The sequence below is a fragment of the Oryza brachyantha genome, chromosome 2 (genome assembly GCF_000231095.2).
Source record: "Oryza brachyantha chromosome 2, ObraRS2, whole genome shotgun sequence".
Taxonomy (NCBI): domain Eukaryota; kingdom Viridiplantae; phylum Streptophyta; class Magnoliopsida; order Poales; family Poaceae; genus Oryza; species Oryza brachyantha.
The window spans coordinates 9,535,172-9,558,875 of record NC_023164.2 but is presented as its reverse complement, the minus strand read 5'-3'; the positions used below and the strand labels follow the sequence as shown (position 1 = coordinate 9,558,875).

General features: G+C 40.1%; 1 protein-coding gene and 1 long non-coding RNA gene across 2 annotated transcripts; both read left to right on the top strand.

The window, feature by feature from the left end:
- Positions 1-4,770: 4,770 nt before the first annotated feature.
- LOC107303655 lies at positions 4,771-5,294 on the top strand. The gene is made up of 2 exons (XR_001549599.1): positions 4,771-4,842; positions 4,970-5,294. It is a non-coding gene; the product is annotated as an uncharacterized LOC107303655 (long non-coding RNA).
- A 5,430-nt stretch (positions 5,295-10,724) lies between these two features.
- LOC102708033 (ABC transporter B family member 9-like) lies at positions 10,725-18,759 on the top strand. Its single transcript, XM_015833088.2, has 12 exons — positions 10,725-11,183; positions 12,192-12,246; positions 13,213-13,388; positions 13,777-13,998; positions 14,096-14,334; positions 14,445-14,970; positions 15,103-15,376; positions 15,491-16,130; positions 16,215-16,443; positions 16,520-16,786; positions 16,873-17,136; positions 17,922-18,759. The coding sequence occupies exons 1-12, from the start codon at positions 10,920-10,922 to the stop codon at positions 18,564-18,566; spliced, it is 3,801 nt and encodes a 1,266-aa protein (XP_015688574.2). The 5' UTR covers positions 10,725-10,919; the 3' UTR covers positions 18,567-18,759.
- The last annotated feature ends 4,945 nt before the right edge of the window (positions 18,760-23,704 follow it).

The window sequence follows — 23,704 nt, the reverse complement described above, 5'->3', positions numbered from 1 at the left end:
CGATGGACTATTTTTTTTTTGCTTTGGGCCAGCCTGGCACGGCGCGAGTGGTGTTGGGCCGTGCCTGGGCCGCTGGTTCCGCCCGTGGGCCAGCACAGCATGGCCTAGCATGTTGATCGAGCCGTGCCGGCCTGACGCACCCGGCATGGGCCGGGCGGCCCATTTAACCAATTATAATTTCTAGGTGATCCCATTTCTGCCTATTCCACATTTAGATATTTGGAATTTTAGATTGATGCTTCGGAATGGCGGCAGTCTTGTTGAAGGACGGGGTGGTCTTTTTTCTCCATTGCACTCTTCATTTATGACCCCTCGTCCCAAAGTCTAGAAGACCGTTATCCCAGTTGTTTAGAGAATACGGGTGGTTTGGTTGTGGTGTTTTTCTCTACTGCCCTGTTCATCTATTCAACATGAAGACCTTTGATTTAAAACAAACCTAAATTAACTTATAATATAAAACATAGGGAGTAATTGTTTTCTAGTTTGCTAAGAGGGAAGGACAGCTGAGAGAAACAATTGCGGAGAAAAAAAAGCATATTTTTGTTTTTTTTTCTTCTAGCCACCATTTGGTTTGGCCCAAAGTCAATAAGACACCACCGGGATTTCCATGTTGATGTAAGAAATAGAGCTTCATGACCTGGCACGATTTCAATTCAGGTTCATTCGCAAGCAATCAAGACAAACATTAAGAAAAGGTTGGTAAAAAGTATGTGTAGCTCCTGATTCACCGTTCAATGGATAAACAATTGATATAGTGAGGCAGATGAAAAAGAAAATATTATTCATACAAGAAGAAAGTATTATTCACCGAGCTTAGGATAGAATGCATCATCGACATGTATAGGACGCAACATTGCGACTAACAGAAACAATGAAAAACGAAATAGCGGTAGAGAGTTATACCCTGTGAAACTTCCTCCACTAGACTATGAGGCAGAACTACCTCCGTTGGTGTTGTCGATTAGTGCGCCACCTCCTGCTCCTGGTGCGCCACCTCCTGCTCCAAGTGCGCCACCTCCTGCTCCTAGTGTGCCATCTCTAGACATGGCGATGTAGGCGAACAAACGAGGACGAACAGAGGAAGATCGTACAAACAAGGACGAACAGAGGAAGAGCAGTCGTGCGGAAGCACTCCCCAAAAACCTGATCACCCACCTATCCGGTGCAGATCTCAGGCGAAGGTGTGGTTCTAGAGGGCATGCTCATTCTGATCTCTCGTGCACGCAAGAGCTCAGAACCGGGGAAGGAGGAGGAAGCTCAAGAACTAAAAAAACCACAGGAGCAAAAGAATGGAGAGACCAGCTCTGCTTCGGGAGGAAGAAGAAGGATATGGAAAGCCAATCCCGTGTCCTCGGATTTATTTCCTTAAACTTCCAGCCGTTGCAAAAAGAAGGAGGCGGGCGGGCAGCAGCGGACGGCCGAGCCGACGCCATGCCTCTCCACGTCCCGGACCAGACGGCCGGCTCGGCTCGGCGCGTGTGTGGCGATCTTCCTACCATTTTAATCAGTCAACAAAGAGTCTCCACTAACTCTCTATTTAAGTTGAGATTCTACACTTTAATTATCCAAGGTAGTATTATTGTCTCTACCATTCATTGTGGGCTAATGAGATTTTAATTAAATTTAATTGGGTCTAGCCCATTTAATCAACAGTCACTAATCGACGTCGACAAAAGAGGCTGATGTAGGGACAAAATCGCCACTCGGCGCTAACAAAGACGGTCGTTGTAGGGACGACATCATAACTTGACGATGATGGAGGCGAACATTATGGAGGCGATGGAGCCTAGCGGTAGTGAGTTCACCACTTGACGATGGTGAAAGCGTTCGGTGTATTTTATATCAAAAAATTTCTTTTTAGTCAAACTTTCCATCAGTTCCATTTAACCAAGAATAATTTATTAAGTGGTTACACAAAATTTTGACAATATTTAATAGTTAAAAAGGATATAGAAAGCAGTTTGATATTTAAAGTGAATTAAGTTGGTTAGAAATTAAGATAGAATAAGCCTTTCAAGCCAAATCTTCGAGCCGACCCCGCGGTGTCGAAGGGCGAAGGATGAGGTCGCGTATGGTAGCAATGGGAAAAATTATCTATTAGTCACTTTTACATATAAGTGATAACATATTTATCACTCTTGTTATGAGAGGGAATAAACGGTTCTGGTCGACAAAAATTAAAAGCCACCCAGCAACGCAGAGACAAAGTCGGCCTGCTGCGCGCGGTGGTCCGGAAAGGATGGGCAGACTCGACCCAGTGGCAAATGACGGCCTGGTAACCGGAGGAAAACGAAGGCCTAGCTTGCTCGGCCCAGCGGATGGTCGACGGCCCACAGAGGTGATGGCCCAATGCGGGGTGCAAACGAGCCAATTTCTCCCGGGAATTTAACTATTTGCCACTTTTTAAGTTTGACGATTAGCCAAATATCTTTTTTAGGATTGCACTTATTATTTTATCATTAGAGAGGAAAAGCTTTTCTATTTTTCTGCCATTTTCTACACTATATACAGCCACATGTGCATGCTAACGTAGAATGCACGTGCAAAATTACTAATCTACCCTTGATTGAAATGCTACGTAAGCCCGGTTTATTAGACTTGTTTCGTGAGGATAAAAATAGAAAATAAATTGAAATATAGAAATTAATTGGTAAGACAAATAATAATACGATAGTGTTAAGATTAAATAATTAGATGATAATACGATGGTGTTAAAATTAAATAATAATACGATAGTGTTAAAATTAAATAATATGGTAGTGTTAAAATTAAATAATTAGATGGTATTATTATTTGTCTTACCAATTACTTTATATATTTTAATTTATTTTCTAATTTTATCTCCACTAAATAAGGGCTAATAAACCGGACGTGCATAGTATTATAGATCGATAATTTTGTGCGTCTATTTCATATTGGCACGTAGTGTATAGCGTAGAAAGTAAAAAAAACAGAAAAGCTTATTCTCTTAATAACAAAATAAAAAGTGTAATCCTAATAAGAGTATTTAGCTAATTGCCAAACAAAAAAGTGGCAGATAGTTAGACCTTATTTAGTTTGCAATTTTTTTAAAAAAAATCACATCAAGTTTTTTACATATATTTAAAGTATTAAACGTAGTCTAACTATAAAACAAATTTCAGATTCCGTCTGGAAACCGCGAGATCGAATCTTTTGACATCTAAATAAAGCATTAAAAATATATGAACATTAAAACTAATTACACAGTTATAGAGAAATCATGAGACGAATCTTTTAAGCCTAATTAGAAAATGATTAGGAGAAAATTGCCAAAACACCACCCATAAAGTTAGCAGTCTCCAGAACACCATAGTAAACAAGAAACCTCCAAAACACCACTAGTGAACAAGGTAGTCATGCCAAAACGCCAAAATTCACAAAATATACATTAAAAGTGACCATTCTACCCGTTAGCCTTCTATTAGCCATATATTATTTCAGAAATTAATAAAAATATATAAAGTATTTATTTTTGAATAAATAATCATAGAAAATATGAATACTTATTTTTAGTGCAAAAAAATTAATTTTTGGAATAATATATGGCTTTTTGAAGACTTCATGGTATTTCTTCGCAAAAAACAATTATTCATATTTTCTATGATTATTTATTAAAAATAAATAACTTTATTAATTTCTAGAATAATATATGGCTAATATAAGGCTTAGGGTCTAATAAATGTCTAATATAAGGCTTAGGCTGGAATGATGACTTTAATGCCTACTTCGTGAATTTTGGCGTTTTCCATGTTTCGAAGAGTTTTTGTTTACTGACGACGTCGTGGAGAGTGGTGTTTTGGCAATTTTCCCCTGGCGATTTGGGTGGCGGCGGGCGACAGCAACGGCGGCGACGGCGCCGAGCTCTCCCCTCTTCTCACCTCTTCGTTCCACTCACCCGAAGAAAGGGATGCGGTGATGGTGATGGTGAGCGGAGTGGTGGCGCCGAGACGGAGCTCGTGCGGCGAAGCCGGCGCGGCCGTGAGGCGACGGGTGGCGCGAGAAGGCGAGCGAGCACGCCGGTGAGCGCAAGCGGTGCTGATTCCCGCACGGAGACGGCGATGATGCGGCTGCCCCGGTGAGTTCGCACGGCGACAATGAGGCCGTGCGGCTACACCGACCACTACTTCAAATCGGTAAGACTCTAAGCCGATTTGAATTGATAATTTCTGCTCGATTTCTTTGGGGAAATTTTGGGGATATCTTCAAACTAGGGTTCTGAGCTTCGAGGTTCTTCGAGCTTAGTGCTTCGGCGGATTCAGCAAATTTTCAGTGTGTGGTATATACTGTTCTGAAACATGTGACAGGTCTTGTTAGTCTTGTCATATATTACATTGCTAAATTAACGATGTCAAGTTAGAGTACTCTTGTCGATATTGTCTTGGAGTTGTTGGTAGAAATCATCTTGGGGGTGTTTGAATGGGTTCTCACTTTTGGAAGCATTGGTACTACTTACACTCAAGCTGAATGCCATGGCAGACTTCTCATCAAATTAGTTTTGTTCCCTGTTTCATCAGCGTAAGAGTGAATATTTCCTTTTATCATCACCCATACAGGGAAAGCATGGATTAGAGATGATAAGACAGGATAGTATCATCTGAACTGGAGTGTCATATTATCTCGCTTGTGTGAACGAAATGACTTAACATAACATAACAGCACATCTGTTTCCATATAACAGAATTAGTGCTGTTTGATTTCTGATGTTTTAAGTTAGTATGGCATTAACATTACAGTAACTTTGGCTTGTAGGTTATTTATTTTGGCATGTTGGTTGCTAGTGGTGGAGAAGACACTCCGGTGAGGTTCCTGTTCATATTTGTGGTACGCCATACAGTGACTTTTTGAATAAAATATATGCATAATTAAATTAATATGTAATTGTCATATATTTAGTTTGTTTGTTTTGTTCCAGCAGATTGAAATGTCTTTTTCTTTTTCATTTTTGCAGATAACAAACCTGTCATTCGCAGCAGTAGAAACTCACAAGTGGTATCTTCAAAAGTTTGAAGACTATCCTCGCTCTCGCTATGCTATCATTCCATTTGCATGCTAGTGACAACAGAATGGCTACATTACCTAAAGCATTCTCTGTACACCAACGCGTCCCGTGAAAATATGAGGCCTAGTTCAGAGCACTAAGTAGAGACCTAATATCGAGTACCAAGACAAAAAAAAACTAATGACGCTTATGCAATGGTTGTATTGGGAAAACACTCGTGTCGCTTCAAGAAATTTAGAATTTAGATCGGACCTTATTTTCTTGTGGAATAAAATCTTGAAGAACTAAACTGCTATATATATTTATTATACAAGACAACTTAGACTGATTTCTAATTGAAAAAACTTAAAACTATTACATATACTTAGTATACTTTGTAATCTTAGAGTCCATGATTTTTGGAGGCCCTGGACGGTCGCTCACCTCGCACGGGCCCCGGGACACCCCTGTGTATACAATTACAACATGTAATTTATCGTGATGTAAATGATTAATACTTCCTCAATCCTAAAATGAACTAATTTTTAGGGATGGATCTAGATGCCCAATTATCCATACCTATATATTTAGAAGTTGATTCTTTTTAGAACGAAGCAAGTATTATGCTACCGTATAGAGGTGGAAGTGTTGTTATATTGTTTAGCCTAAGCAACCATATCCACGCGGAATGTACTCGTAATACTTCATTCATGTTGTGTTATGGTACACACTTTGGATATTCATTAACATTGTTAAGCATTGGGAATAATTAGCCACCTTATCGTTTTTTATCGTCGCATCATACCCCTTAGTATCCCCAGTCCAGATCGATCGAGAAAACAGAGCGACCGGGCAACACATCTCCCCCGTCACATGAGCTTCTTCCCAAGCTCACCGCTGCGTGGTCGATGGCAAGGACAACAGATCGATCTCGCCGGCGTAGAATAGGAGCACCGTCTTCCACTCCGTTCTCTACAAATCCAGCGATCACATATTTCTGATCATTGGATTGCCTAGTTGTCCCATGCTACTTAACTTCCATTCACAACCAGCATGGTCCTTCTGTTGAGTGGCATGATCTGTCTGAACATCTTTTTTTATTTTGTGATCTGTACTGAAATAACTTATCTGCGAATGAAATTACAGTGTTAAACCATATATTTGGTGTTCTAGCCAGCAATGGTCAATACTCTTTTGTTGTTTCTGTCGATCAGTACTGAGGCCTTGCTTAGTTCCCAATTTTTTTTTTCTAAAAACATCATATCGAATATTTGGACACCTAAATAAAGCATTAAACATAGATGAACCAAAAAACTAATTGCAAGAAATCTTGAGACAAATCTTTTGAGCTTAATTAGTCCATGATTAACCATAAGTGCTACAGTAACCAACATGTGCTAATGACGGATTAATTAGGCTCAAAAAATTCGTCTTGTGGTTTCTAGGCTAGCCGTGAAATTCGTTTTTTTATTCGTGTCCAAAAACCCTTTCTAACATCCGATCAAACGTTCGATGTGACCCCTTTAGCAAAAATTTTTGCCAACTAAACAACACCTGAATCTAACAACCTATGAAAGAAATTACTAAGGTCACACTCAACATACTCAGAGTGTTCTAAACAGCTAGCCAGTGTTCAGTACTCGCCAGTTACTGAACTTTCTTCTGCTTGGGTTCGTGGCAGACTGCAAATGAGCAGACAGACTCTAGTACATGCCATTATTTGAAAATTGGTGCAATTTCCGGGAGTGACATGAGACGTATAGCTAGGTGCCAGCCGTACCCAATGGCTAGTATCTTGTACTCCCTCCGTCCAAAAAAAAAATCAACTTTTCAGTTTTTAGATACAATGTTTAACTCTTTGTTTTATTAAAAAAAATTACGATTAATAATTTTATTTTTATTATATGATAAAATATGAATAATATTTTATGTGTGACTAACTTTTTTTAAAAAATTTTTAAATTTTTTTTAAATAGGACGGATAGTCAAATGCTCGACACAAAAATAAAAAACTAAAAAGTTGGTTTTCGGATGGACGGAGGAGCATCACATATTAGGTGTTAAGCCATAGGGAGGAGGGACACAATCGTCACTTGTCGATCAGGGATGGTCAGACTTTCAGATTTCAGTCAGGCTCGTGAAGTACTGCCCTGAGTGCCCTCTGCACGGTAGCATGGGGTCAATGTGGGAAATACGTCGAGGCATCACATTGAAGGAAAATTGTACATAACTTTTGCCGTAGGGAGAACGGTACCCCCATCCTCTATATTTTCTCGATCCTAAATCATTCAAATATTCAATCATTACAAAACAACATAGTCCTACAATTTAAAGTGCAACCCCTGCCTGCTACGACTGGTCATAGGGTATCCACAACGTGCATCTAAAGTTGGTAGTAAAGAATAAAATATTACTACTATCACGTGGTATATATTATGAGAGTAGTAAATAGTTAATACCAGATAATATGCTTAGTACCTAGTCATAAAAAATAAACAAATAATTTCTCTCATCTTTCTCTCTCAAGCTAGTGATGGTGGGGTCTAGCTTACGTATTTTTGTTCTTTTATCATTGTGGCTACAACAGCAACTAATACTCACTGACACAGGACCCACCATTATTCACAAAGTAGATAGTAAACATTAGTGATGCCCTAAGCCACTCACTATTTGGTAGCCCTGTCACCGTTGTCTTTTCTTTTGGCATCACCACCCACATCAGGGAGAGAGACACGAGATATGATGGGCTACCGATCGACTTAGGGACTGAAATGCAAAAAACAAACGAATGGAGACGTCGAGGTGAGCGGTTTTATGCAAAATGCATGATCGGGATAAGATACTCTGAGTGAGCTGAATTAGGGAGGTTATGCATGATACTTCTCCTTACGTCGAAGTCTACATGTTATATTTGTTTTGAGTCCTAATATTTTTTTTTCTAAAATAATAGAAGAACCATTTATTTTTGGGAATTGCTATATGGCTTGCTGTTTTATTTGTTTGTTTCAGCCGAATTTACGTTCATTTGATGTCTCAAGATTTGTGCACCTGGACCCAATAGAGAGGCGCACTCGTATGCTGTGTGCCCATGTCTCCAACCACACATACATGTGTTGCTACAGTGCAATATCAGGTCCTCATTTTCTCCTCCATTCACGTGACGGAGAGAGATCAGCAGGTGCTCGTCAACGACGACGGTGCGGCGACACGATGACGATGCTCCTAGCGTATCCTCTGGCGAACACAGAGCCTGTTGCAAAGAATATAGTCAGTTCTGTTGGTGGGTTATGAATGGTTGTTCACAGGGCATCCGAGAAGATAATTGTATTGGTTTTGTTTTATGTTTTGAACGAAATATTCCAACATCTTCTAAAATGCTTAGTTTTGTGAGCTTGCTTTTTGAAAATAAAAAATGATTCATTTGTGACAGCTTTTAATAATACTTATTTCAGATGACTTATTGATGTTTTTAATTTTGTCTGTACTTCTTTTAAATTCACTTATAATTTTGTTTGTTTTGTCAGATGACTTATCGATGTTTTGTTAAAAATTCATCCAACATAGTTTTGTGTTTTGTTTTGTTTTGTTTTATGTCAAAATTCATCCAACATAGTTTTGTCTTTTGTTTTGTTTTGTTTTATGTCATTGGATTTGCAATTAATTGGTGTGTTTTATTTAGAGTGCAAACATTGTACATTGTGGAAATTGCTGAGGGTGAGCAAAAGGTGAAGCTAAATTTTACATTACCTCAGTCAGCTTATAGCAATGTGAGTATAGCTATTCTGTAAGTTTTTTATTCTTTTCGTGCTGTCACTATGAAAATCCATAGTGCATTCTCCGTTCATGCATTTCAGTGTGGCACTTATCCATAGAATTCTTTGCTTAGCTCCTGTGTTTTCTGAACATTCTAAATTAAACCATAATTTTCACACTGAACTAACCTGACCTAATTGTTCTCTGGATGACTAGGAACCTAACACATAACATCTCTGAATGGAGATATTTCATTCCACAATTAACATATAAACTTTCTGGATGGAAAACTTTTATTCCACAATAAAGTTGGGAATAACACAGTTAATTTAAGTGCTGAATAGTTCAGTCATAGACTAGTTTTGTCAAACTTTCAGCTAGCCACTGAAGCTTGAGGTTGGGCTTGAGTGTCTAAACTGCAACCTTTGAACTGCTGTTGTTTGCACCCTGCTGAAGAGACTCAAGGGAACAGAATTACATCAAAATGGGTCGTATGAAATATGCAACGCGCGCTTTGCTAATCTGCTCCCCGCGCGCTCTGAGCAAGTGCATTGGATGGTTGACACATGTCAGATCTGATGATCCAAAATTCAGCTGAAACCTACGAAATTTTCAGCCGGTTGCTCTAACTAAACTGACATATAAATAGACATACCATCGGTGCACTTGATGTGAGCAGGAGTAGCTTACATTAACACTTCTCCTAATTAACGAAAGTAAGAAAGAAAATGGTTAATGCAATTCTTCTTCCAAAACGAAACAGATAAACTTTACCATTATTAGTATAAAAAGGCAAGCCTAGTATTAGCTCTCTTGCGTTCTGTTAGCTCTAACCAATTAAAGAAAAATGGAGGACCATTGCTTTCGATCTTGTACATCTCTGTGTGTGTGTGTATATATATATATATATATATATATATATATATATATATATATATATATATATATATATATATATATATATATATATATATATATATATATATATATATACTCCGCCATTTTCTACTGCCATGGTCACGAATCGCATATATGCATGCTTAACTTGTCAATTAATTTTTCTCCCATGTCTTGGTGACTTCATCACCTATATATAACGGTATTTTGTGCATGTTTGCTTACTCATCATCGAGTAGCTAGGCCCATTGATGGTTATAACACTACAAACCAGATGCTTTTACTAACTTAGCATAATAGCACTCACTCCGGTCAAGAATTAATATACACAATTCTGTATAGTGGCCACGTACGTTATGTCATTATACGATCAAATGGAGTAACTTAATATACCAAAATTGGTTTAAGTTCAAATTTTAACTCGAGTGTAGATGATTAAATGTTAACAACCAGGTGGTAGTTAATATTCTCCGGTACCATTTAAAATTTGTCCAAATAAATAATACTGTTTCCCACACCACTACGTCTATTAAATTTTTTCCTATTTCCCTCTCGACTTAGAGCATTCACGATATAATAATGACTAGGATGGTTTACATAAAATTAAATGAACCGTCACATATAATAAAAGATGATGTGACAAGTTTTTAAATAACTTAGAGGGAACTAATTAAATTAAGGAGACAAATCTAGGGCTTAAGCCTAATAGTTGCTCTAGGCTTGTCTCAACGTGCCCAAGACTGCTTATGACCTGAAAGAGGATAAGCACAAGACATACACTATAATAATCGAGAGATACCATATAAACATATCGTATAATGAAACGCAATGTTTGTTATCTCGTCCTATTTTATCTCTACAATTAATCCTTCGTTCCTAAAAATGGAAAGAAAAAAATAAAAAATGACCAGCTGTCAGCCTGTCACGTACACGGATGCGTCATGCACGGGTTGTGCACCCGTTCAAGATCGGAGACACGTTACCTCGTCGAGCAAAGCTCCGCCTCAGTCCGAGCGAGCACCACCACCGCCTCATTCGAGGAACGCCTCTCGCAGCAGTCCCGCTACGCGCACCCAGAGGAGCCCGGGCCCGGAGGAAGACGAGACGACAGCTGCGGCGGCTTCACTCCGCCGCATTTTAAAAAACCCCACACCGAGAGGCGGCCACACGCCCATGCACCACCGCCTCGCTCCCTGGCTTCCCTTGCGCCGCGACAAACCGTGCCGCCGCGACGCGAGGCGTGAGGAGGAGTAGATCGGTGTATCGGTAGATGGCCGGAGGAGGAGAAGGAGGAGACGGGGGCGATGGGGGCAGTGGTGCGGGTGGTGGCGGTGGCGGTGGCGGCGCGAAGAGGGTGCCGATGCGCCGGCTGTTCGCGTTCGCCGACCGGCTGGACGCGGCGCTGATGGCGGTGGGGGGAGCCGCGGCCGTGGCCAACGGGATGGCGATGCCGTTCCTCGCGCTCCTCGTCGGCGAGCTCGTCGACGCGTTCGGCGCCGCCGACCGCGCCCACGTCGTGCGCGTCGTCTCCAAGGTTCGCGGGCCCCGCGCCTCTCCGCTTCCCACCCGCTACGGACCTCTCTGTGTGCGCATTTTTGTCCGATCGCTTTACTTCGCGTGGTGATCGATTTTTGATTCCGTTCCGCGTTGTCTAGTTTCATCTATGTTGTTGTTCCATTGGGTTTCTCAGGTTTTTTTTGGGTTTAAGTGTTTTGTAGTATCATTGTCAGAACATTCTTCTTGAAGAATTTGGGTTCGGGATTTGGTAAGCGGAGGAATCAAGCTAGCATTTGGTTAGGACTCGACGAACCAACTGAAATTTCTATTGATGGATCCATCAACAATCTGAACAAGGGGCCGCGGATTGGATTTGCCTTACTATATTTGCTCTTAATCACAGTATTTATGAAAGTGTGTCGTGGTAGGCCTGAAGGTGCATTATGCTTGCAAACGATTTGTACCGATCTGGTACTGAGCTTAGGAGGTGCCTTTGTCACGCATGTCGACAAAGATGAACGGAATCGAACACACTGGAATCGGCACAAAGTTTAGACACACGCAACGTAGCAAGGTCATTAATGAACGTAACTGAAAATTAATTAAGAGAGTTGATTTCTTCAGATCGTTAGATTAATTTCTTCTAACGTGTTTATTTAAGATGTTAGTATTACATTATGGTGAAACTGCATTTAAGATGTTAGTATTATATTACGGATGGGTAATTTGTTTCTAGACTAAAAATTGTTTATTAATGATTGTCCAAAGGATGTACAGGGAACTGCCAGTGCCCAGTACATTACAAGTGTGTTTTTGCATATGCTTTTATTTTTGTTTCCAAGCATGTTATTTATAATTACGTGTTCCCTAATGCTGTCAGAAAATTAGGGGCACCATAAACGTAGAATGTTCCTTTCTGTTTTTGATGTCTACATAACATGTTAAACATGCAGGAGTAGTTTTATTTCTTTGACCAGGCGCTGTCTTGGTGTTTTACTTTCTCTCTCCTTTTAACCTTGTTAGTTTCTGTATTGTTCTTTTGCAGATTTCTGTCAGATTTGCATATGTGGCAATTGGTTCAGGAATAGCAGGATTTCTTCGTAAGTATTGCACAATATTATATTAGTCTTAAAAGTATTTTTGGATAACATCTATTTTGGTAGGAAATAAAGAATTCCTGACATATACACCCCTAGCCTTTTGCTTCTATCCGTGCTTATAAGCTAAAATTTGAATTTTTAACATTAAATTTGAAGTTGATTTTGGGCTTTTTCACCGAAATTTATTTTCCAGCCTTGGCTTTTAGATCGTTAAGAATACATATATAAAATTTTTATTCACAAATTATTTTTGTTTTGCAAATATGCCAAACAATCACCCTGAGCTATTTGCCTAACCCTAGAATATTTCCTTAGTAGATTGACAATAGTTCTTTAGTACCTTTACTTACGAATACTTTTTTCTTTTCTACAAAGAATGTGGGCTCATGAAGTCCTGTTCAGGTGGCTCCTTAGAAGCTGTTGAAATTTAGAGCTACACTATGCATTTTAGAACCAAATTATAGGAAGGAAGCATCTTAGATGCACTTGGATTATCAGTATTTCTCTCTATGCTACAAACTAACCCTTTAGACATTCTCACATTAATTTTAGAAAAAAAGATTCAGGATAGAATTTCCGTTGCTGTTGAGGGTATACATAAGTCTAACCAGCTGACCAGGCATAATATCTCTATTTAAATTAATGTTTGTCCAATTTGCATTGCTAGGGGATGTGCATTTTTTTGCTTTATATGTATTTAGTTTTCAACCCTAAAATTTTAGATGAATAATGGCCAATACTCTTGGAAACTAAAATGTATAGAGCACAAATCAAGAAGGCACAGCGGAGGCATCCCAAAACTTTCGTGTTCTACTAAATCCGTGTAACAGTTAAAATCATAAGTCATTATTCTGTAACATATTTGAAAATGATGTAAAGACAAGCTGGGTTGCTTATGTAATTCAATATCCTTTTTCAGATTTGAAGTTTATTTTTACTAGACTGCATTTAACTGTGTACCTGCAGAGGTGTCATGCTGGATGGTGACCGGTGAAAGGCAAGCTGCACGCATCCGTGGGCTGTACCTTGAGGCTATACTTAGACAAGATATTACATTCTTTGATTTGGAGACATCAACGGGAGAGGTTACTGAAAGGATGTCTAGTGACACAGTGTTGATCCAAGATGCCATCGGAGAAAAAGTGAGATAGCCCATATGCTTGTCTATCTACACCTTAATTATCAGTATTGTGAAGTGCCTCATCCCATTGGTATCTCGCTTTTAATGTGATGTTAAGTGAAAACCTTGAGTGTTCAGTTGTACCTTCTTAAAACATATCTTGCAGCATGATCATATTTTGGCTAAGTATATGGTCCTGGCAATCATTCACATGGCCGATTGATCTCTGAAGGTCAATCATGTTCTTCTGCCTGTATAATGCACGCCCATTAATTATGGTTTTAATTTACTTAGATTGATTTTACTATATGAACTGACTGACTGAAGTTGACTGATTGTATATGATGCATAAAACTGCTGTATTGCGAATCTACTGTTTGATAAATTTCTCATTCGATACATCTATGAAGGTGGGGAAGTTTCTCCAACTGCTAGCAACATTTCTTGGTGGATTCATAATCGCATTTGCAAGAGGCTGGCTTCTGTCCCTAGTTATGTTATCAAGTATCCCTCCTGTTGTACTTGCTGCTGCAGCCATGTCAATTGCCATATCGAAGCTATCAAACCGTTCCCAACTGGCCTATGCTGAAGCAGGGAAGCTAGTGGAGCAGACAATAGGATCAATTAGAACTGTAATGTCTACTTCTTAATACATTTTAACATTTTCAATTATTCTCTTTTCCTAAACCTTTTCATATCCTTCTAATTTTTTGTTATGGAATTTTTCAGGTGGTATCTTTCACTGGTGAGAGGAGAGCAACTGACAAATACAACAAATTCTTAAAAACATCATACAGATCAGCTGTTCACCAGGGAATGGCTATGGGTCTTGGAATTGGTTCACTTTTGCTTATTGTTTTCTGCAGCTATGGATTGGCTGTTTGGTATGGTGCAAAGCTGATTATTGAAAAGGGTTATACTGGGGGATATATCATTAATGTATTGATGGCCATCATGAGTGGTGCAATGTTAGTATCTTGATTTGCAGGACAACAATTCTTTGAATACACAAAAACTTGAACTTCGAAAACTATTAATTCTCACTATGGCTCCTATTTTATTTTACAACCTTTTGTAGGGCACTTGGTCAGAGTTCACCATGCTTAAATGCTTTTGCATCTGGACAGATTGCAGCTTACAAAATGTTTGCAACAATCCATAGAAAACCTGAGATTGATACTAGTGATAGGAGTGGCCTTGTTTTGGAGAACTTTGTTGGAGATGTTGAGTTCAAAGATGTCCATTTCAGTTACCCTGCTAGGCCTGGGCAACCGATCTTCAGTGGCTTCTCAATTAGCATTCCAAGAGGCATGACAATGGCATTGGTTGGTGAAAGTGGAAGCGGGAAGTCTACTGTGATTAGTTTGGTAGAAAGGTTCTATGACCCACAATCAGGTGAAGTTCTCTTGGATAGTGTTAATATAAAACTGCTAAATCTTGGCTGGATAAGACAGAACATAGGGCTTGTCAGCCAAGAGCCTATTCTTTTCACAACCACCATCAGAGAAAATATAGAGTATGGAAAGAAAGATGCATCTGAGGAAGAAATCAGGAGAGCAATTGTCCTTGCCAATGCTGCGAAGTTCATTGATGTGCTACCAAATGTACGCTCATCCATTCATATGCTATCTTTCTGTTCTTTTACCTTTGAGTTATCGATTCCGAGATTTATTTGTTCCTGCATTTATTTCATCTAAATTTTGGGACCCATGATCATGAGTGGTAACTATTTTCAGGGACTAGATACAACCGTTGGTGAACATGGCACACAGCTATCTGGTGGACAGAAACAAAGAATTGCAATTGCAAGGGCAATTTTGAAGGACCCTAGGATACTGCTTCTTGATGAAGCTACAAGTGCACTTGATGCTGAATCTGAGCATGTAGTTCAGGACGCACTAAATAATATCATGGTTAACAGGACCACCATAATTGTAGCCCATCGCCTGAGCACAGTGAGAAATGCCGATACAATATCTGTGCTACATCGTGGACAACTTGTGGAACAAGGTAAGAGATATCTTTGTTCCTTTTCCTCACAACTCTTGCCATGCAAATTTCAGCAAGTTTTCAATTTCTATTTCGTTATCAAAACCAAGCTTAAAAATAATGTTTGCTAAACAGGACCACATGTTGAGTTGATTAAAGATTCCAATGGAGCATACTATCAGCTTTTACAGCTTCAAGAGGTGAATGCGAGAAGGAATGGAACTCATGAAGCTGACTACAACAGGCTATCTGATGCTACAAACAGACTATCTGATGCTTCAAATTCTGTAAGTCGACATAGCATCAGAAAGCTATCCTTTGAGAGGTCTATGAGCAGACACTCGTCACTGGGTGGAAGCAGAAGGAATTCACAGACTTATGCATTGAATGAACATGAAATCGAAGGGTGTGATGATACAAAGTCTGGAAAGAATGTAATTCAGCGCCTACTGCACCTTCATAAGCCTGAAACTGCAATCCTTCTGTTAGGATGCATTGCCGCTTCTGCTAATGGGGCTATACTTCCGGTGTTTGGCCTGTTGCTTTCAAGTGCCATCAGCACATTCTATGAACCACCACAGAGACTGCGAAAAGATTCAGTGTTCTGGGCAGAAATATTTGTGATCTTGGGCGTTGTATCCTTCTTTGTTGTACCAGTGCAACACGCTTTGTTCAACATGGCCGGCGGGAAGCTTATCGAGCGTATACGAGCTTTATCATTTAGTCGGGTTGTTTACCAGGATATTGGATGGTTTGATGACCCTCTGAACAGCAGGTATTATCATTTGGTACATTGCCACTGTTGAATTTCCATTTCCTTTCTATTACCTAATTTTTGTGCATTCCTGGAATTCCTCAGTGGTGCAATAGGTGCTAGACTATCCGCAGATGCCGCATCCATCAGAAGCATTGCTGGAGATGTTTTGTCATTGATTGTTCAAAGTATAAGCACTGCTCTTGTCGGCATTGTAATTGCCATGATTACAAACTGGAAACTAGCATTCATAGTCTTGTGCTTCGTTCCTTGTGTAATTGCACAGAGTTATGCTCAATCAAGGTTAATGAGGGGATTTGGTGCTGATGCAAAGGTATAGAGTCTTTTTCTCATGGCAATGAAATCATTATGTTGTTTCTTTGCTGAAAACCTGTGATATTTTCCTGCAGGAAATGTATGAGCAAGCAAGCACAATTGCCAGTGATGCGATCAGTAACATTAGAACTGTCACTTCATTCTGTGTAGGAGAGAGGATAATTCAAAGCTACCAAAACAAATGCAAAGGTCCTGTGAAAAAAGGAGTCCGTCAGGGAGCTATAAGTGGTGTGGGTTATGGATTCTCATTTGCATTGCTCTTCTGCTTTTATGCTGTATCGTTTTATGTCGGAGCACGCTTTGTACACAATGGAACAGCAGACGTTGGGGAAGTTTTTAAGGTCAAAACTCAAGAAGATTATAGATGAACCTTTCTGCTCCCGTTTTCTTTTGCCTCTTTCATCCTCTGCTGTTTCTGAAAATGCAGGTCTTCTTTGCTTTAACCATGATGGCTGTTGGAGTTTCACAATCAAGTTCTCTTGCTCGGGATTTTAGCAAAGTGCAGGATGCAGCAGTCTCCATTTTTAGGATTATAGATAGGAAATCCAAGATTGATGCAAGCTCTGATGACGGAATGGCTCCAGAAAAAATTGAGGGGAATATAGAGTTTCAGCATGTAAGCTTCAAGTACCCAGCGCGAACTGACGTGCAAATCTTCACAAATTTGTGCTTGAGGATCCCATCTGGCAAGGTACATGTGGTTTTCATGGATTTTCTCAATTTGCTCACAGTGCTTTCATCTGTTCGCAGTGCTCTGTTCTCGTAAATCGTAATTACCATCAATTTGCTCCTAATTTCATCTTAATACCTCTATAATGTTGAACACACTGCTACAGAACTGAGGCAAAGGTAATCAACGACTTAACAAGTATCTTAGCAGAAATTGTTCAAGAACAAGTTTACAAGTACTCTCTCTGGTTCAATAATACTTGTTGTTTTCGATAAGTACACTGTCTCTAAAAGACAACTTGGACCACTATTTTCTATTACAATACATAGAAAAATATCAGCAAAGATATTATTTTGTTGAGTTTCCTTTAAGATCGATCCATAAATGTCCATGCTTCTAAAGTTAAAAAATATTACTAGTAGTTAAAGTTAAAATATTTGACTTTAGCCTTGTTCAAGATAACAAATATTATTGAACCGGAGAGATTATCTCGCTACACAGAACAGACATTGTTCAAGAAACCTGAATAGCTGCCTACTAGCTTAGCAAAAAGAATTGAAATATAGTCTTCCTTAGCAAAAGTTAAAAAAGAAAAACGGTGCACATTACAATTTAGAACGTACTAGTACAATCTGAGTCTTAATAGGTTGTCAAAATGTTACTAGAATCTGGAGTGAAAACGAAAGCGTTTTTTTTCTGAAAGAAGAAACAAACGAAATCTATTCATTACTGGAATTTATTTTCCTTTTTGGTGAAAGGATACTGAGATTATTTTTGAGGATAACAAGTTTGATCTTATATTGCAGAGTGTTGCGCTCGTCGGTGAAAGCGGAAGCGGCAAATCAACAGTGATAGCCTTGATAGAGAGGTTCTATGACCCTGACTCAGGCGCCATCTTTCTAGACGGCATGAACCTCAGGTCCCTCAAGCTCACCTGGCTCAGGCAGCAGATAGGGCTGGTGGGCCAAGAACCGGTTCTCTTCAACGACACCATCAGAGCAAACATCGCCTACGGCAAGCAGGAGCAGGCGTCCGAGGAGGAGATCGTCGCCGTCGCGGAGGCCGCTAACGCCCACCGCTTCATCTCCTCCCTCCCGCGCGGGTACGACACCAGCGTCGGCGAGCGCGGCGTGCAGCTCTCCGGCGGGCAGAAGCAGCGGATCGCCGTCGCGCGGGCGATCCTCAAGGACCCCAGGGTGTTGCTCCTGGACGAGGCGACCAGCGCGCTGGACTCCGAGTCGGAGCGCGTCGTGCAGGAGGCTCTGGACAGGGTGATGGTCGGGCGGACCACGGTGATCGTGGCGCACCGGCTGTCGACCATCACCGGCGCCGACAAGGTCGCGTTCATCAAGAATGGTGCCGTCGCCGAGGAAGGCCGGCACGAGCGGCTGCTGTGCTTGCCCGGTGGAGCTTATGCGTCCCTTGTTGCCTTGCAGTCGAGCAGCTGGTGAAGTGATGACATGAAGACTGCTAGCTTACTGCTTCTTACGACGAGCTTTCTTTTGCCAGAACTTTACTTACGCTTTTTCCACGCAGGTAGTTTAATCTAGAAACAAAATGACCACGCTGTTGTTTTAGTTATAAACATAAAAGAGGATCTTCAACAGGTTTTATAGAGGATATGAAGTATGCCAGTATATTGTTATTCGGTCCTTTGCCATGTTACAGAATCTTCGTTCATTGAAAAAAAATTACATAAAATAGTTTAATTGGTTTCTTGAAAAATACCAAACGAACATAAGTGTTGATAGTCTGATCGCTACTTTCACTAGCAGTCTTCCTACCGATAGAGGCATATCAAAGCTTCTCTGGAATTCTAGTTACATCTGTTGCAAATTACTACTCCACTTCAAAGTTAGTCTCTGGAATAGGAGTGTTGCCATCCAAGTTCTCGGACAGCCAAGATATCCACATTTGATAACACCATACCACAAAAAATAGGGACAGACAATCTGATATATTCTGACCAAAAAGCAGATCGTCTAAATAAACTATGACAATTTTAAGAAAATGGTCACTGCATGAAAAGAAATTTGTCGTAACACGAGCAATGCCAACAGGTACCTTAACACTAAGCAACTGCTCCATCTCTTACAGAATAAAATACACATCCTTTTCAGACTAAAATCCACGTTGCTTTATCCACACATCGTAGTATCCTCATGTCGATATTGGTTTTTTTTTTGTAATAATGTTGTTTTGAAGGGTCCGAGAGCACACAGCACAACAAATAAAAAAGAGAAAATCTAACAAATATCATTGACAAACACTTAATTCTAATTCTAAGAAATATCATCGATGAGTGTGAGTTCTAAGAAATATCATTGTACAAATGAATTTATCTAAGAAATGCCATCGCCGTTAAAGTTTCGTTAATTTTTTTCCGTTAAGGGCTATAGTTATGAACATTACTTTTAAGGGCAGAAATGGATTGAACCCTAACGGCGATGATATTTCTTAAACAAATTTGTTTGTACAATATCATTTTTTAGAACTCGCATTTATCAATGACATTTCTTAGACTTTACGCTCGTCGATAGTATTTTTTAGATTTTCTCAATAAAAAAATTGCTTTGGCAGTTGGCACAACATTTCAAATAAAAGAAATGTGTCAAATGCGCGACTTGGGTTTTTTTTCTTTACACAGATGCAAATTCTAGGTGTTACTTCACAAAGATGATCCCCTTCTCTGGGGTTAACAAAATGTCAAATTATCATTGAAACTACTGGTGACCCCAGAAATATTTGGTTAGCACTAACTTGAAGTACCAGACCATAGAGAGAAGTATCATGTCTTCAAATAGACAACTTGCACCACAAGCATAGATTACGGGGGCTGCACCTATTAGGTGTATTGAAATTTTTATAGTCTTTGTAAGACTATGTATACATTCTATTTAGTATAGTCAGAGGCTACACCTCTTTGTTTTTTCTTCAGAGCCCTTCACAGCCTCTACTATCATCATAGAGTACTCGAGAGCACTCAGGGAGCAATCAGAAGATGTCAAACGTACTATGTTAATATTTAACTGATAATCAAAAATATACACGGATGATTTGTGTGGCTATGTATGACACCGAGAGGTGCTGTGGGATACCCGTACATAGGTATCCTTAACATATACGTATCCGTATAGGAAAGAGTTACCGGACAAGAAAGACAATATTATCTTGTATTATGTCAGATAGAGTTTTGTTATATCTAGATTGTATGTCGAGATTGCTGGACTCTACTGTATTTGGGCCGGGTAGGCCTTGATCTTATTGGATTGAGTCTCTATATGTAATCCTGTCCCACAATATATAAGAGAGACATGGGTTCCCGTTGAGGGGTATGTCATATTCAGATCTGCTATCTTATTGTTGATCTGTTCATCATCGAATACAATATCCAAACAGAAGTGGGGTGTTATCTCGTATACCGAGATCCTGAATCTGGGTAACCTCTTGTCTACAGCTTACCATTATCTTTGCGCCTCGTTAGGTACCTAGATACCTTGTAGTATTACTGCCGACCTAGATCATCGACACTATTGCTGGTAGTTACATGCCCATGTGTTGCTAGAGAACTTCTCTCGATAAGAAAACATGTCAGCAAATATCAAAATTTCTACATGTTAAATAATTTAATTGCCTGGTTTCTAAAATTTTGATACGTACTCCTCTTAGCCATTCTCGGTGACAGCAGATTTAAATTGTATTAATGAGACGAAATTGAATTAAAAGCGAGTTTAAGTTGATATCAACACTGAACAAATATCCATACTGAACTTGCTGAACAATGAACAAGAATCATTCATCAATGCGGAAAAGAAAGATATTTGATCTTTGCATTTCCCGGATGTTATAGTATATCAATGCAAGACAAGAGCAAGCAAGAGAGGGGAATGTGGAAAGAATAGCATAATAGCTTATGTAAAGTCCAAATAATAGAACTATATATTACGAGAAAGAACAAAATGACATGGACGAACTTGTTCACCTTCGGCTGCAGCTTTTGATGCGACTGCTGCCCCGATGTTGTCGACGGGTGAGCCCTCCTTGGCGCTCTCCTCCCTCAACAGTGACCACCACACAGCGGGGAGGCAAAGAGGGGGCAGAGGAAGCGGCAGCGGTGCTCGGCATCTGATCTAATCTGAATATTTGAAGGATGGATGTATGGTGATGATTGGTTTTTATTTGAATCTTCCTGCACTCACTCTTCCCACCGTTCCCTGTCCTCGACAACAGCAGCGCCCAAGGGCCGGTGATGCGTTTTTTTTTTTTTTTTGTGTCTGATGAGGTGCGCATGGTAGAAGAGTGGCGAGCGGTGTCTGCGGTGGGGCAGGGTGTTAACGCCAAAGACTTTGACATGTGTTAACACCAAAATTTGGTAAATTTTTATATTGGATTCGGATAAGGAAAGATGTAATCGCCGATAGATATTTTATCTAGAAGAGTTCGAATTCGATAGGGAATCGTGAAGACCAAGGCTTGGCGGCGTAAATTTATCTATTAGAGTTAGTTAGAATTTATCTCTAAGAGATTAGAGTCTGATCGGGACTTGTTTGTTTTCTTTTATCTATTAGAATCCGTGTCGTATTCAATAGAGATTATATATAGAGCTTTTTTTTATCTATTAGGAGTCGTGTGCTGTATCCGATATGGACTCGTGTCCGCCCGAGGGTATAAATATGTGTGCCTAGGGTCATTGTAAATGATCTACAAATCAATTAGATCAACTTCTTATGGCGCATCGCCACCCTCTTGTCCGAGGTTTTCAACTCTAGTGGAACTTAGCACCTGATGCGGGGCTGCATCGCTTTCATCTCCAGCGGAGGGGTAAGTCCATCGTTCCGCCGGGCTATGATAAGCGGTGTCTGCGGCGGCCCAGGCGGGGAGGAAGGAGGCGCTCGCGGGGGGCGGCGAGGAGCTAGGCTGGCTCGGCCGCGGGCTGGCCCGAGAGGAAGGAAGGGAGGGGGAGGAAAAGAAAGAAAGAAAAAGAAGGAAGGGAGGAAAATTGGGCTTCGGCCCAATTTGAGAAGGAAGGGAAAAAGAAAGAAAAGGAGGGAAAAAGTAAAACCTCACTTTTGCCGAATGTTAAATTAAACTTTTAGGCACAATTTTAAACTTTGTAATTTGAGTTTAAATTTAGTTAATTGATTGCGAACTTCGATTTAATTAAATTAATTCTTTAGAGGGATTTTTCCTTAGTTATTTAAGTCGATTATTATTTACGAATTTCTTTTTATGAATTAGGGTTAGGATAAAACTCCGGGTGTGACAGTCAGCGCCCCTTCTCTCTCCTCGCTGACGTCAGCAGCCCTATTAATTGCGCAATAAATGATTTAGGACTTTTCTCTTTAGTTTAAAAACCCAGAAAACTTCTAAAATTCAAAACTAATTCATCTAGTCTCCGTTTTAGTCCATTCAAATTTTATTAAATTCATAAAATTGTCAAGAATCCATTAAAAATACTTTCTTTTACTGTTTCAGTAGAGTTTGTGCCTGTTTTATTTATTTTTGTGCTTTGTCCTTAGATTCGGACCCTGCCAAAACGCCGGTTTATTTCGAGATCGTCACCGAAGTACCCCAAGGACCAGAGCAAGGCAAGTGACACTCATCTTTGATCATAGTGAACCTATTGTTGCAAATTCCTCGCTTTATTTATTTAAATATACATTGTTTTAAATAAAGTACTTATCTGTATTTATTCGGGTAATCCTTATTATAATGCCGTTGTTTATCCAACTTTATTCATGCTAGACCAGGGGTAACTTGATTAGAGTTAGGCCTAGGTTAATGCTCAGCCATGCTTAGAACAAGTAGCTCATGAGACCACCCTTAATCATTATTAGTTCTGAATAGCTGTTAATAATAATTCCTTACCCGATTCGGGTTAATGTCAACTAAAATATTGATAATGGTGGACTGTGGGTGTATGGTTTTGAGAGTCACACCATGTGAAACATCTAGGCCCCTGTTGTTAATTTTGGTAATTAATGACAAGCGCTAATTGGGAACTAACTATTACACTTGAGATATGTGTTTCTGTATAGATTCACTCATGTGTGCCCATGGATGATTATTGATGGATTAATTTTGATGGCGTAATGCAAATTGGAAGGAGTCGGTAAAACTAGCATTTATGTTTTAGGTTGATCGAGGTGAAGGGGTGATCAAATTTTTCCTAGTTCATCTTTAGCTTTGCCGTACTATTAAGAGGGGTAATGACCTAGCAAAGAGATGATTTAACTGCCACATTAGGTCATTTGCATAAACACTTGAAACATATTTTCATTCATGAAAATTTCACGGGAGTCGGCCAGACCTAGGTCGGTCAGACCGAAGACTGTCGGTCGGTCTGACCGAAGGCCACAGCCTAGTCTGACCGGCCATCTTGTGGTGGTCTAACTGGCCAGTAAGTCCGGTCTAACCATGGTTGTATGGGCGGTCTGACCGGCCCCCTGGAGGCTGATTTTTGGCCCCTCAGGGTGGTCAGTACAGAGCCGACGGAGCCGCAGTCGGTCAGACTGAGCTGATGGCGGTCTGACCAAGCTAAGGTCGGTTTGACCGGCTGCTCAACGCCGGTCTGACCGGCCAGACCCCT

Excerpts from the sequence above, each read along its gene's own strand:
- LOC102708033 (XM_015833088.2), top strand. The coding sequence starts at position 10,920 with ATGGCCGGAGGAGGAGAAGGAGGAGACGGGGGCGATGGGGGCAGTGGT. Across the intron at positions 12,247-13,212 it reads AGGAATAGCAGGATTTCTTC|AGGTGTCATGCTGGATGGTG; the intron begins GTAAGTATTGCA and ends GTGTACCTGCAG. Across the intron at positions 14,335-14,444 it reads GCCATCATGAGTGGTGCAAT|GGCACTTGGTCAGAGTTCAC; the intron begins GTTAGTATCTTG and ends AACCTTTTGTAG.